The 16,596-nt window shown below is 38.8% G+C and overlaps 1 protein-coding gene across 4 annotated transcripts in view; it reads right to left on the bottom strand.

The window, feature by feature from the left end:
• Nucleotides 1-7,973: 7,973 nt before the first annotated feature.
• LOC124260053 (alpha-N-acetylglucosaminidase-like) overlaps nt 7,974-16,596 on the bottom strand; it is a 38,551-nt gene continuing 29,928 nt past the window's right edge. For 2 of the 4 annotated variants that reach the window (XM_046694295.1, XM_046694292.1), the window contains 8 exons: nt 16,407-16,502; nt 13,016-13,107; nt 12,194-12,298; nt 11,300-11,483; nt 10,790-10,833; nt 10,032-10,089; nt 9,699-9,798; nt 7,974-8,529 (listed from right to left, as the gene is read on the bottom strand). In XM_046694295.1, coding sequence (XP_046550251.1) covers nt 8,381-8,529; nt 9,699-9,798; nt 10,032-10,089; nt 10,790-10,833; nt 11,300-11,483; nt 12,194-12,298; nt 13,016-13,107; nt 16,407-16,502 — 828 coding nt within the window. In that variant the 3' untranslated portion in view covers nt 7,974-8,380. Of the gene's footprint in view, nt 8,530-9,698; nt 9,799-10,031; nt 10,090-10,789; nt 10,834-11,299; nt 11,484-12,193; nt 12,299-13,015; nt 13,108-14,728; nt 14,816-16,406; nt 16,503-16,596 lie in introns of all 4 variants that reach the window. The other 2 variants (XM_046694293.1, XM_046694294.1) reach the window with 2 other exon arrangements.

Below are 16,596 nucleotides of genomic sequence, written 5' to 3'. Positions count from 1 at the left end.
GTTTTTAAAAGTTGTCTTCTTGTTTCTACCTAGCTTGACGCATCTTGGACTTTTCTAATGTAAGGCATTGTCTTCATCAGCTGTTAAACCTCAACAAATACAACAATCCTTATTAAATTGCCTAAATAAATAATGCACAATATGTATGTAGCCGCGATATTTATGGAACAAAAGCCGTGACTATACAGGTAAATGGCCATCCATTGCAGATATCGATACTGAGCTGTATTATAACCATACTGATAGTTGTAATGTTAGTATGGCGTATAGACAGACAATTTAGCAAAATTATTACTACAGTCCGTTTGGTTCAAAAGCGGTCCGATCAATGGCAATCTAACTCGAAAACAAATAAACATATAATACTCAACGAAACGCTGATCATAATCAAAACGTCAGACCAACTCTGTGAGTCTTTTTCAGAATTTATGTCCTAAAAATGAAAAAGTTGTTTAACAAACTATCATTAGTGACATAGTTCACTGTTTGTTACGAGGGAGGAGTGCAACGAAAGGAACAGCTAGGTGTGTTTTACTGGTGGTCTGGGTTGAATGTCCCCATTGTTTGGACGACTAGTTATATCTTGTTTTACCGGTGGTCTGAACGGAATGCCCACATTGTTTGGACGACTGGTTATATCTTGTTTTACCGGTGGTCTGAGTGGAATGTCAACATTGTTTGGACGACTAGTTATATCTTGTTTTACCGGTGGTCTGAGTGGAATGTCCAAATTGTTTGGACGACTAGATATATCTGGTTTACTAGTGGTCTGAGTGGAATGTCCACATTGTTTGGACGACTAGTTATATCTTGTTTTACCGGTGGTCTCGGTGGAATGTCCACATTGTTTGGACGACTAGTTATATCTTGTTTTACCGGTGGTCTCGGTGGAATGTCCCCATTGTTTGGACGACTGGTTATATCTTGTTTTACCGGTGGTCTCGGTGGAATGTCCACATTGTTTGGACGACTGGTTATATCTTGTTTTACCGGTGGTCTGAGTGGAATGTCCACATTGTTTGGAAGACTAGTTATATCTGGTTTACTAGTGGTCTGAGTGGAATGTCCACATTGTTTGGACGACTAATTATATCTTGTTTTACCGGTGGTCTGAGTGGAATGTCCACATTGTTTGGACGACTAGTTATATCTTGTTTTACCGGTGGTCTGAGTGGAATGTCCACATTGATTGGACGACTAGATATATCTGGTTTACTAGTGGTCTGAGTGGAATGTCCACATTGTTTGGACGACTAGTTATATCTTGTTTTACCGGTGGTCTGAGTGGAATGTCCCCATTGTTTGGACGACTAGTTATATCTTGTTTTACCGGTGGTCTGAGTGGAATGTCCACATTGTTTGGACGACTAGGTATATCTAGTTTACTGGTGCATTGGAATACGATCCCATTAGTTGCTTCTTACAAGTATGGAATTGTTTGCTAGCTATCTAGACAGAATGTTTGTCTAATATTGTCTCACTTACTCTTGATTGTCTAGATGTCCTACCCTGTACATAGAGAGATAGACAGACAACAAAATTTTATGTTTGCCTTCTGTTTGTAGGATTTATCTTTAAGATAACCGAGATGTTGTCCGGTGTAGTGCTGACTGGAATTATTCTCCTGGCTCTCAAGACCTTTGAGCCCGTGAACTTTGACCCACGTCATCCTCATGACATTCCAGTGCAGGAGACAGGTTAGTATTCCAAGTTATTACCCGTACGGGTGAGGAGATCCCGTGTAATATCTTTTTGATATTTGCACAATGTGCAATTTAGTGATTCTCGACGTTGATTGGTTGATCGTATATTTGTTCATTTTCATTGGATGCCGGAACTACTTTCACACACTACGTTCATTCATAAAGTTTCATCGATTCATTGATAAATTGACATTATGTAATGTAATCACACATTCCGAGATCTAAAAAAGAAAACATTAAGGTAAAAGAATATGAATATTCTTTTAATTAGACGTTTTTATTTTGGAATAAATAAATAGTAGTCTTTTGCAATTATATAATCTTTAAAAACCCACCAAAGCAATCGTTTGCATTGTTTGTAAACAAACATGGCCGCCGTTAGGCTAACCCCGATCAAGGTCACTTACCTAGTTAAAGTTGACGGTGACCAAATAGGAAGAGTGATAAGAATTTTACAGCCCTTGAATTCCCAAAACCTGTTTGTTGTTGAAACTGAATTCGGGGAAATAGAAACAGCAAGATACCGACTAAAGATGTTATCTGAAAGTGTAACAAGCAAGTCGGACACGGCGTCCATGCCATTGAACCAGAAAACAGCTCCTTTCTTATCGGAATCAGTGCTAAATGTTCTTCTTTAAGATGACTTTTTATATCCATGCATTCCTAATCAGTCCGAGAGGTTGGTCCCAGTAGCCGATGCAGGGATTGACACATTTCATAGACTCGGATTCCGACTAGAGTTATCCTTCTTGGAACTGCTGTACTCTACTAAGACGAGAGTGTAACACGCCTTCCACAGAACAAAATGTTGTTTAATCTTCAAACTTGTTGAGTTTCTTGACAGAATTTTTTTTCTAGACGTATTCGTGGGATGGTTGTCTTTTAGATTTCCCAACTTTTAACCGTTGACTTTCCCAAAAATTGACAGGTTTTTGCCAGAGTGTGTTTCAACACTACACCGTCACACGTCACTAGAAAACGCGTCAGTCGTGAACATAGGCGCCCGACTCTGATATATTTATAAGTATGACCTATGTATATATAGGTCATACTTATAAATATATCAGAGTCGGGCGCCTATGGTAAAACCATACTCACTACGTGTCTTCAGAATTGCTGTTTACAACGTCGATCACCTATAGGCATCGTCTTATAGCTAGAATATTGCGGCGTGGAACAACACACGTTAAAATTCAGTTTTACATGTTAAAGCGGCATCTTGGGTATTAAATGCATTGAATATATGTACAAGTGTTTTCTTTCAGTGCAAACCTCCCAACCACATGGTCAACTGGTCTGCGGATGAATGGGGCTCAGGTTGGAGGGACCCCTGTAATCACGGGATGTTTTTGGAAGACAGTTTTGGAACGTATGGACCGGAAACTTGATGAACACATCTTTTAACATTTGACATGAACTTTTGGCTTATCTGCATATTACAGATATAGATATAGCTTCATATTATATATTGCCTACCTGCTGATTACTTATACCTTTCATGAACTTGGCATAATACCATAAATCTATATCATAATTCCTTTGAAACTACCAGATTCATGCAAATGACGATCTGTTATAGTTTGTTTGTGAACTGTTTTCACCAGCTGCTGTCATTACTAATGCCCTAAAATGGCTTATGTTGAACTTATGCGTTTGTATCATATGCTTACTGTGATCTTGTGCAGATCAGTGGGTGAATGTTGTTATATGCCGCAGTGAGCAATATTTCCGCTGCAGCCTGTATGCGAGTCATACCAGTAGTTGATGACATGAGCAACTAGCATACTACTAATTATAATGGTGGGCAATAGGATCAGCTACATACTGTAAATACCCAACCAGCTGTTGGTGTCATTAGTGATCAACCAAGTCCAGGGACTAGATTTTCGAAGCTCTCTTAGCGCCAAGATAGTCGTAAGTGCCATACATTAACATTAACTTACGACTATCTTAGCGCTAAGAGAGCTTCGAAAATCTATTCCCAGGTGTGTATGTATGGGTGTGGGGAAGGGGGAAAGAGGGAGGCAGAGAAGAGGGAAAGAAGGTTGCGATGGGGGGTCCTGGGATTTTGTATTGAGAAAACATCTTTATCTCCTGAAAAGCCAGACATTGTTTTAATTGAAATGATTATTTTATAAAAAATATATGCAACAATGTATTTTTTTAGTCAGTCGATTTACTTTTTGTTACCAGATTGAATGATAATGTTTTTGAAACAGTTTCTTGGACAATATATTTGTTTACCCAACCCTAATCACCTAAATATCAAATGGTCAATCCATTACAAGTGTCACAGCTACTGTTACAGATACCATTAACAATCCAGGAAAACCAAGGTCTATGGATAGTCAACTTCTTTATTGCAATGAGTGGACGTTTTGGTGTAGGCACTAACACCCTTATCAAGCAAGTGATACAAAGAGTTGTAACATGGAGAATAACTGCATAGTGTGTATATACAATTGACAAGGTTTATATATATTGCATTACTAATTAGTGATGAGAGCAGAGTGGGTTGATGTACAGAGTGATAGTGTTTAAAACAATATGCAAAATGAGTTTATACAATAGATGAGTTGATGTACACTGAGATGGTAATGTGAATTGAAGAGAGTAGGTTGATGTACACATTGATTGCTCATGTTTACAATGCACAAAGGGGAGCATAGAAGCCATTTGGACGAAGTATGGGTTGATTACTGGTGATCTTTAATTTGTTGGTGATAGGCTGAGGAGATAAAATAACCTTGATCCCGGTTCATGGTGGGGTTGAAGTGTTGAATTTTTATCTCTTCAAGAATGCAATGCAATGTATATCGACCTTGTCAATTGTATATACACACTATGCAGTTATTCTACATCTTACAACTGTTTGTATCACATGCTTGATAACGGTGTTAGTACCTACACCGAAACGCCCCACTCATTGCAATAAAGAACTTGACTATCCATAGAACTTGGTTTTCCTTCATCTATACAACTTCTAAAAATGCCTCTCAAAGAAGTTACATTAGCAACTTGACTTCAAAGGCCAGCTCATGTCCAAGTACAACAATGAATGCCATCACTCATCCTCGTATTGTCAATTTACTTGTTTTGTTTTTTATTCATATTTTTATACTAATAAAACATAAAACAATGTGTAGTTTTGGTTTCATATTTTTTAATTAATATCAGTTTATGAAATGGGCAAATATATTTCCACCTCTAAAATCAACCATATAAGTGGATGCAAACAGTCGGTGGTACCACAAGCTCTGGTAGGAATAAACAATGTCTTTAAGAAAAACTTTAAATGTAAAAATAACAGAACAACAGAGGCCACAATAATATTTGTATGTCATACAACCAGATCTGATAATCATATTTGTGTGTTATACAACAAAATGTCACAAACATATTTGTAATTGTATCTTATTTATATGTCATACAAGATCCCCCAAATAAATGTCTTCTATTTGTGTGTTATACAACATAATCCTGCAAATGTATTGGCAATTGTATCCTATTTGTATGTCATACAAGATCCCCCAAATGCATTTGTAATTGTATCTGTACATAATACAACCAGACCTCATTCTATCTGCATAGTGTACTGCCACGTCTCTCATTCCCTTTGGGGCAGTGGGGTAGCCTCGTGGTCAAAGTGTTTGCTCGTCCCACCGAAGACCTGGGTTCGATTCCCCACATCGGTACACTGTGTGAAGCCCATTTCTGGTGTCCCCGTCGTGATATTGCTGGAATATTGCTAAACACGGCGTAAAACTAAACTCACTCACTAATATTCCTTTTTCCATATTGTATGATTATATTTGTATATTCTGCTGTCATATCTCTCTGAACTTACTAAAATGATTGGGATCATTCATTGTTTAAATGATGCAACACCAGACTTTTAGATGTATCACAGTTTATTCCATGGAATGTACACATCTTGAAAAACACTCCTACAAAACCTATTACAAATGTATAAAATACACATGTTCGGAGATGACTAATTTTAAGCCCCAAAACGAAAGCATACAAAAATATTCTTGAGTGGATTTGCCGATAGAAGTATTACAAACCCTCAATCCAAGGACTAATTGAGTGACCATCACCATTCATGTCATTTTTATATACATTACGGTATTGCAAAACATCCAGTACAAATACTGAGAGTTATGTGTTAAAGGCTGAGTGAGTTCCAGTCATACAAATTACATCCTCTACAGCATAACATGGACATCATGAGGGCCATCACACATTTGGGATTAAACCCAGACCATACACACGCTGAGCTAACACCTTCACCACTTACCCCACCCCACTTGCCAGCTTGTCGGAGGGGAGATGGTACCTTTGTACAGATTAAGTAATAGAAGCAATTCGGCAGAGAGGTCAGTTAAGTACAAACATTTGCAACAAGATACTAGCAACATCATAAGCACGAGAAAGGAATCTACCTCTTAGACATACAGGCCTGAAATGAAGTTATCATATGTATAAATGTATATCTACAAAATGAAAACAATAACCCAAATGGAGCCCAGAACAATGCTAACTTTCAGGACTTGGTCAGTTATTCTAGACTGAGATGGCCAACCTTTGTAAGATACTCTCTCAGTCAGGGAGACAGACCAGGGTTCATTTGACTATATCCAGGCTGTAAATTACAGGTAGTGCAGGTAACTATCATTGCCAGGCAGGTAAATTACAGGTAGTGCAGGTAACTATCATCGTCAGGCAGGTAAATGACAGGTAGTGCAGGTAACTTTTGTTGTCAGGCAGGTAAATTACAGGTAGAGCAGGTAACTATCATTGTCAGGCAGGTAAATTACAGGTAGTTCAGGTAACTTTTGTTGTCAGGTAGGTAAATTACAGGTAGTGCAGGTAACTATCTTTGTCAGACTAAATCCAGGTCACATGTTCCATCACAGCTGCAGTATTATTGGAATAAACTTCCCATAACAATTTCCAGAAATAATAAGGTACACAAGTCTGCTTTCCTGCATACGAATCAGTAGCTTGACCTAACACTGGGTACATGAAAGGTCAGTGGTCACTGTGTTAACAAGTCACTTGTAACGGTAACTTGACAATTTACCGACTGTGATCAAACAGAAAAGAAATTCAATTAAGAATAAAGATGTCATTTAAAAAGCAACCATCTGTCAAACAAGTCCTCCAGACATGCAGTATTGTGAGCTGTCCTGAAGACAGCGCTCGAAATTGACGTCGGTCCTTAGGCCCGAAGCCGAGTGAAAACCACTCGGACCCACAGCTTTTGTTTTCTGCAGGTCCTTATGGCCGACAGCTTTTTCATTCCCAATAACTAAGAGTATTATTTTTCAGAAAATATCATTCAGTGATTTCTAGTTTTTATCTCAATCAGCAGCTGTTGTCTGTAAGTGAAATTTACTTAGTTTGTTAGCTGTCACATTTTTTGTTTGCTGGCAATTACTTACATTAATTTGTAGCTGAAACAAGGCCTACACATTCTGATCAGGACCCACAACTTTTTGTGGTTCTGGGTCCTTGGGGCCTGCAGTTTTTCAGGGTTAAGGTCAAACACTGACTGAAGATGGTGAAGTGGGCTTCTCAGTCTGCTGCGAAGTTATTGTTTGCTGTCAGTTACAGTGTTAAGATTGTTGGTAACATGGACTGCACGGTATTACTGCACAGAAGAATGGCCTGCTACACCGGTACACCAGTATATCACAATACTCTTTCAAACAATACGTACTGCAATATTTTTTCTGAGAACAGTATGTTGGGTAAAGAACATATAGGAAGTTTTTGTTTGTGTGACTCACTGTCAAACACTTAAGTTCCCAATATATCACAATACGGGTACCTGAATATCACAATTTATTGCAATACAATTTATTTAATTTATTTAACCTTCATTCTACCACTCGCCCTAAAAGAAATAGAACCTGCTGATGCTTTCAAAACTGCCCTCAAAACTCATCTGTTCAAACTCTCTTTTCCATAGACATTGTCTACAATCTTTTCTCTTTCTAGAGCCATTGAGCAATATCTTTTGGAAATAGGCGCTCTATAAATCAATTATTATTATTATTTACCAATACACAGCCCTATTGGTAACACGGTGCAAGCAATATTTGATGGTGCAACCTGATTGCAACTTGGTTGTGCCCTAGAGCAAGTAAAGAAACATAATGAAATTGTACCCTACTGTCTATCTACCTCTCTACCAGTGCACCATGGTAATATAATAGTCAACTGATTGAGTTGATTTTAAAACTTAGAGGAACTTGTTTTTTGAACCTCGAGATACATTTGTGATTTTTGAGTATTACACAGGTAATAACAAGCTTCTTGACAGTAAATGACACTCATATGTACCAAGGTGTTTTCAGTGTAATTAATATTTCATGAGAAACAAGCTACTTCAAGTGTTACCCTTTCATGGAAATCACATATATCCCTTGGCTGATCTGTGGAAGTGGAAGTAGAATGTCATCTTTAAGCCTGACGAGATGAAAAATGGTGTTGTAAAATTTATTACAAAAATATCCTTCTTTATAGTGATGAAAATCTTGCACACATTTGTGATCTTACGAGAGCCTCAAAGTCTCCATTCCACATCTCCACCAACCAATAAAATTGTATCGTCATACATGACGAAGTTAGGGCAATTTGGGGGTGATGTATTTACAACCTCATGCTCATTAAGCAAGAGCCCGCCCCCATTGTCTTGCTTGCAATTTAGAGAAGGCAGTATTTCTGTCAAACTTTCTTGGGAACTGGGAAAAGAACTTGGACTTAGTTTCTGACCGATACTTCTGGTGGAATTTGGCAGCTAGATCCACGGAACTTCCTGTAATAAATTCCAGAAGTAAGAATTAGAGAGTTGTGTTCTTCAATATTACATCAGGATGTCTGTAATATACACTGGACCAGACAAACCATTCTTGATAGCATGAATATACAGGTAGACTACAGACAAGAAAACATATGGCATACTGCAACTTGGATGGTGAGTACAATCTCTGCTAGAATCATGGCTTTAGGTAGCTTGGGAACACATGGTAAAAACCTGATCCCAGTCTGCACTTGACAAGCACATGGGAAGTAATACTTGCTCTGCCTGGGATACAGAATTTGGGTGAGCTGCCTATACAAGATCAGGTGAGCTGCCTGTACAAGCTCAGGTGAGCTACCTGTACAAGATCAGGTGAGCTACCTACACAAGATCAGGTGAGCTGCCTATACAAGATCAGGTGAGCTACCTATACAATATGAGATGAGCTGCCTATACAAGATCAGGTGAGCTGCCTGTACAAGATCAGGTGAGCTGCCTATACAAGATCAGCTGAGCTACCTGTACAATATGAGATGAGCTGCCTGCACAAGATCAGGTGAGCTGCCTATACAAGATCAGGTGAGCTGCCTATACAAGATCAGGTGAGCTGCCTGTACAAGATCAGGTGAGCTACCTATACAATATCAGGTGAGCTACCTACACAAGATCAGGCGAGCTGCCTGTACAAGATCAGGTGAGCTACCTATACAATATCAGGTGAGCTACCTACACAAGATCAGGTGAGCTGCCTGTACAAGATCAGGTGAGCTGCCTGTACAAGATCAGGTGAGCTGCCTATACAAGATCAGGTGAGCTGCCTGTACAAGATCAGGTGAGCTGCCTGTACAAGATCAGGTGAGCTGCCTGTACAAGATCAGGTGAGCTACCTATACAAGATCAGGTGAGCTGCCTGTACAAGATCAGGTGAGTTGCCTATAGAAGATAAGGTGAGCTACCTATACAATATAAGATGAGCTGCCTGTAAACGTAGCTCAGGTGAGCTACCTACACAAGAGTGTTACTGAATATGCAGTGTATACATACCTGTAACAGTGGTAGGGAAGGATGTGTATACATACCTGTATCAGTGGTAGGGAAGGATGTGTATACATACCTGTATCAGTGGTAGGGAAGGATGTGTATACATATCTGTATCAATGGTAGGGAAGGATGTGTATACATACCTGTAACAGTGGTAGGGAAGGATGTGTGGTCATTGGAGAATGGAAGCTCCACCGTGGAGAATGCTGCCTGGTCGTACTCCACATTGTTGAAAGGTTTGCCCTAAAATCATTTAAGAAAGAAAGGATTGCAACAAATGCTTTCATAGCAATAGAATTCATGTTGCTTTGGAATGAAGGGTGGTCAAATGATTGTAATCAACCACGGGTTAATAGCCCATCTGTGGGCTGTATTGCTTGACCTCAAATACCCCACCTCAAACATATAACCTAATTTATATCACGCTAGGTGTGATACCCATACGGAACAAACACATTAGCCTACTTTTTACTCACAGTTTTAGTGGAGTTGACTAAACTATCAACAAACAGCTGCCATCTTGGTTTGTAGTACCTGCAACAAGTAAATGATTAAGAATGATGACAATTTTTTTATAGATATACAACTTCTTTCTTCATCAACTGAACTTCTAAAATGCCCATCAAAGAAGTAAATGATTATGAACCAGCACCAATCTCAGCTTCAAACCAGTGATCATCAGATCCTTGTACTACAAAGGGACACAACTCTGCACATTTTACATTGCATCACAAGAGAAATCCTGACACCCCTCTCATGTATTCCAAGGTGATTTTCTACATGGGTGTTCTATTAGAAATAAATGCAGGTATGAGATATTTTAGTACCAAAGAATCATTTGATACTTGTTCCAAACTGACACCACTTCCAAGATGGAACCCCGACCGCGTCATACCAAAAGACGTTAAAATATGGTACTTGTTGGTCCCTGCCTGGCGCTCGGCATTAATGGGTACAACAAGGACTGGTCGGCTCGGAGTCAGTATAATGTGTCTGAGTGGGGTATTCATGCTTCACTGCGGCATGGTATCTCAGTGGGCTAGCACTATAAAACCAGCTTAAGTCTGGGCTAGTACAAGCAGCCGCACATACACATACACACACATGCACGTCTTCATATGAGTGAAATATTCTCAAGCACAACGTTAAACCCAATTTCACCTCAGCTCACTTCCAAGATGGAAAGTCCACATTCTGTAGTAATCTGTAGTAACACGACAGACCTATGACTTACTTGTTTATCAGGCCAGACCACTGTTTGGCTGCATAGTCCCTGATCTGCAACACAATACAGTATAGAGAGTGGGTGAGTGAATTTTACGCCACTTTTAGCAATATTCCAGCAATATCACAGCAGGAGGACACAAAAATTAGCGTGTTTCAGAAAGACAATATGGTGTTTAGAGCTCTGAAAAATTGCAGTAAGTTAAATGTCAATAACTGACTTGTCTGTGTTGTAACAATAACCAACCAACAACCATTTATCACAAAGTAAATAATGTTTTAACACTTTGATAACATGGTTCTCATTGGTCAGAATAAAGTCTCTGTTGAAAGCTTTATATATACATGGTGCATTGATAATTTGCTTTCATGAGATTGTATGCATGTGAATCATTTGTGTAATAAAAAATGACAGCCACAATCTGTAATGGGACAAGCATGATCTCATAGCTTGGGGCTAAAAATCGTAACTATGATACAAAAAAGGGGATTGCCATCTCTGCCCTACTCTGTTTCTCACCTGTCCAGTCGGGCCCCACAACGTCACCTGATTCCGTGAGTTGAGATCGTACAAGATTGTATCATTTACATCAAGAGAAAACTTCCGAGCCGCTTCAGTCCATTTGCCCAACAGGAAGTGACCATCAGAGGCAAGAAGTGTGTCAAGGTCACTCAGAAGGTCAATCATCTTCTGGCCTGCTATTCTGTGAACAGAGTGCGATCATGTTGTTATTATTATTATATATCCAGCTCAACTGCTCAAAAAGGCGTTTTGTTTTTGCCTCTATAATTTGATATCAATCTCAAGCGGCACATCGTATTATCAATCTCAACTCCCTGGGCATCATACAACTCTTGCAGCCACTAGGCGCACTGAGTTAATGTGGTTTTCCCATCCTTATGAGGTACCCATTCACACCTGGGTGGACTGGGACACATAGTCACAGTACTTTGTCCAAGTTGCTGTACCCCCAACTAGGTGTTTGCATGTATTCATGTGGCCACCATCTGGTCATAAGCCAACGGATTCGTGGGTTCTTTTAAGTGCACTGGGTTGTGTACTGTACACCAGGGGTTGTGACAACACTGAAAGAGTCTGCACACAAGGTTGACTCCAAGGTTTTTACACCCTGTCATAGGTGGGCTTGTTCCAGTCACCTCAAGTTCGCTGGATCACTAGCCTGGTGCCTTAGACAGCTTGCCTACCACGTTATGAAACACAGTTGATGTCAATACAATGTAAAAGGAATATTGTTGTCAAGAGAAAGTAGAGTATATCACTGTGTATACAACAACATGTAATGCTACTTACCTGTGAACGGTTCATTGTAACTGTTATCTGTAATGGATGTCTTTGTTTTCAAATTTCAAAAACTGAGTTAGGATTCGGTTGTGACCACAAAGAACCACTTACTGGAGCTGTGAGGTGTTGGTTGTGTTGTAGGCGGCGATGATGTCGTGGTAGTACATGGAGGAGAGGATCTGTAGGCTGTTGCGGGTCACATCCACAAGGTCATACCTGCAGTAGTAACCATAGTAACTGGTGTTATATAACTGTCATATGTAATGCATACGAATGGAGGAAATGGAGTGGATGGAGGTGTAGGACCAGGGGAGACAGAGCGATTCAAAGATGGAAAGATGGGGAGAGATATATGCAAAGATGAGAGTCATGGAATCACAGAGATATTCAAACATGGAAAGATAGGGAGAGAAATTCAAAGAAGGAAAGACAAGGAGAGAAAGAGATATTAGAAAATGAGAGGGGTATGGAAAGACAGAGAGATTAAATGAAGACAGAGACAGATTCAAAGACAAGACAGGGAGACACAGAGAGATTCTAAGATAAAAGAGTCAAAGTAAAACTCATTGGTTTGGGTATCAGTCTGATGGCCAGCACATCCTGCCACAGCTAAGCTGTGCAACTGGGCACAAACTTAACCACTGGGTCACCTATGCACCAACAGCTAATCACAAGAGTGACAGAGTGATCCCCACAACTATATTTACAAAAATGTCTGCCATGTCAAATACCATTTATTTAAAAAAGTGAACTAACTAAAATAAATGGTATTTAATTTCAATTTATTTCAGTTGAATAAACAACAGGAAATTTTTACATAATCATGACTAATTTTTAGTCATCAATAGTTAATAAATTACAATATTTTATGGACATTTAATGTGTGGAACATCCTATTGTGAGAAGTCTCCTGTTAGGGATGTAAGGACCTACGTGAACAGGGAGTTGTTCCCTAGTGCTGGAGTCTTTGAGGCCAGGACCATGTTGTCCCATGCCTGGTACAGCTGCTCTGGATCATACCATATCTAATAATCATCAAAATAAAAATAATGAATATATCTCATAATCATCAAAATAAGAATAATTAATACATCTAAAAATCATCCAAATAAAATAACCATTAGTACTGAATTATTTTCTAAAATGTTTAATTTCTGTTCTGTACAACACTGATCATAGTCTTCTGTTCTTAAATTTTTACAATATTCATAAATAATATTTTCAATTTATAAGAAAGTAATGTTGAAAGTTAATAATTAAATTAAATGTTTGTTTCAAGTGAACCACGTCAGGTAATTCGCAAGACTATTAACATCTGAAAGTAAATATTAATTCTTATAACAAATCTTCTTAGCATAACCATTCACAAACACAAAATTCATATTGATGTTATTGTTAAACATACCAAGTCACTATGGACCAGGACATGCAGTTAAAACAAACAGACACTGACACAGGGGCAGAAAAGTGAGAGAGAGGGAAGAGACATAAGAGAGACAGATGGGGGAGACATGCCAAGGAGGCTAACACCAACATTATACAGCACCACAGACAACCGTGAACAAAAACATTGTATTCAGTTTTCTTCTCAGTCAGTTTTTCAAGTATTTAGAGTTTGATTTTGTAACATTATATACTGAAAGGCAAAAGAAACATCATAATCGGTTAACGAGAGATCAACGACAACGAGCCATTGGATGTCTAGACGTTGGTCAATGTGGTCGAGTCTTTGCTAATGTAATATTGCAGCTTACGAACGATAGAATGTCTTAGACAGTGATACAACGTCACCAACAGCATTGATGACTATCCACGTAGTAGTCGACCCCGTGTAACAACCCATCGCCAGGACCGTCATATCGTCCATCAACACCTCTCGTTATACTAGCCATTGCTGTGTTCAGAAAACAAGTGAACGATTGCCATTCAAGCCGGCAATTTATGCCTGAATGCATGCATGATGCAAGTGCATCTGATTTCAATGTTGTGAAATACTCCATTGATACTTAAATGTCATTTCCAATATTACGAAGTTTCTTTTGCCTTTCAGTATACAACATATTTGTATTAAGTTTTGTGTAGTCATGGAATGGTGTCAAAACTTGTGTTAGCATGATTTGTTTGTTTGTATTTACTATTTGTTCTTGTTGATTGATGGACAAGTTGACTCAAAATTCAATACCTACGATTAAGGTTGGAACAAAATATTCTTTGAACAAAAATTTAAAAAGGCCATAAGAGGAAGGGAGGTAAGCCATGTACCTCTTTAAATTTTCTTATTTACATCGCCTCAACAAAAAATCTAACTATACAATGAATAAATTGTGCTGTGAATTTTCATTTTTCAATTTTTTAACTGACCATGATAAAAAACACGCCTGGAATGTGTCAAATGAAAATTACAGGAATATATGCACAATCAGCGAGAACAAACAGCCAAAAACAACAGTTGCTCACAGGACGACAATCCAAATAATCCTAAAAATATTCAATCCATTTTAACAACTTAGTAACTATGGTGACTCTAAAATAATTATTTTTATAAAAAAGATCACAGTTTGACCATAGAAACTGACAAGGAATTGAATAGGCGGAACAAAATAGGCGGAACAAAATAGGCGGAATGTATTTTGTTTGTCTACTTACAAACTCCTTCATCGCCACAGAAGGTCTTCTGGTGTACAGGACACCGTTAAAGTCCATGTGGCCACTGGTGGAGTTGTACACACTGGTCTGTGTTTTAATGCACGTGCATATATAGAGGGTCAATATATCAGGCACATACACAGGTGTGACTTGTCATTGAAATCAGATCTTTCACTCCCATACAAATAATTTATTACAATACCTCTCTAGGTGAACATCTGAGGTCATTTTCACAGGAGGTTGGTTCAAGTGAACCCCAGTGAATTTGACAGCCCAATGTTAATAAGGGATATTTGGTTCTTGATTCAATCAGACGTCAACTTCCTAAAATGATTGGGCTTCATTTCTTGATTTGGAAATTTGATTTTTACAAATTGAATCCAACACAGAGAAAAAAAATATTCATCAGGTTGTTTGTCCTGTTGGTTGTAGATGACATGGTGTAGAAAATATCCACATCTATATGAAGGCATGGTGTTAGTTATTTACATTTTGAAACTGCTGTTTTACTTCATATTTAAGATGCAGGACTCCAAAATCCTGGCCTGAAAGCTTCGCTCACTCATACAGAAATTCAGTTACATCATCATGGCCTGACTGATCTCGAAGAACACATGAAGTGACCTCCATGAAGCTATCCTCAGATGCTTACACAGAGAGGTACCGCAGCAGAGTAACAGACCTGATTTTAATGAGTTTGAGGCTGGTTACAGTGGCCGTGACATGTGTAGTGATACAGAAGTACGATACATGATCTCACACAAAGAGCAACATATCACACAACCAACATCAATTTTGGCAAACCATGCTCAATGATACACAACCCAACTGCCACAGATTATGAAAGTTACAATGGTGATCCAGAACCTGACCATTGGACAAGATAAGGTAGATGGCGGAGTTTTAACTGATAAAAATGGTCTGGTTTATTAGGTATTTGGATTAATCAAACCAAGAAGACTCTGGAATGTTGAGAATTCTAGTAATGATTCACCCATCCCATTCAAAGTGATGAAATTACTTTATTTAAGCTGTGTACTTATGATGAGGAGTAGTGTCCTGCAAGGATCATGATTTGCCATGAGATCTGACCGCTAGTCAACTGCTGGTCACCATGATAGAAGGTCATCATGATAGAAGGTCATCATGATACAAGGTCACCATGATACAAGGTCACCATGATACAAGGTCACCATGATACAAGGTCATCATGAATCAATGCTTTCAGGATAAAATTGTTTTTCCAAAATCTTTTTTTTTAACTTAAGTTTTAAGTGGACATATATTTTGTTCAGAAGATATCTACCCCAAAGTCAAATACTTTGTATATTTTTTTTATAATGTGTTCGTCTGGAAACCTCTGAAGCATAGATCCATCATGGCTACTGCCATCCAGATATGCAGGGTTCTATACATGGATACAGGGAAAATTTTGTGAGGTGACATGTGCACATGGGGAGGTGCAGCACAAATAGAGCGGAGATACAAGGGGAAACAACCCATCTAACATCAACAAAGGGAGACAACTACAGAACAAGGACAGGTAGTCTTGATACAGAAGATCACAACAAGCTGCATAAAGCATCAACACTAGGCATGCTACTACGCGTGTCATCAAGGGGGATAACTTTGCTCAAGCAAGGGAGATTACTCTTCCTTCACAGTCGGTCCTACTTACATCTGGTGCAAGTTCAGGTACAAGTCTCGGCCGTGTAGTTATAGGGACATTAGTACTGTGCTCCCGATGGATGTCAGAGCAGTTGTATACACTCAACTGACATTAGAAATGGAAAACATGTTGACAAATCAGATTGGAAAAAGACAGCCTTATATTTTAATGAGAATGTTGAGCCTTTCACCAATCAGAG

This window comes from Haliotis rubra, unplaced genomic scaffold (assembly GCF_003918875.1).
Source record: "Haliotis rubra isolate DU_JTF1 unplaced genomic scaffold, ASM391887v1 Scf75, whole genome shotgun sequence".
Lineage (NCBI taxonomy): Eukaryota > Metazoa > Mollusca > Gastropoda > Lepetellida > Haliotidae > Haliotis > Haliotis rubra.
This window is presented reverse-complemented; position numbering and strand designations above follow the sequence as displayed.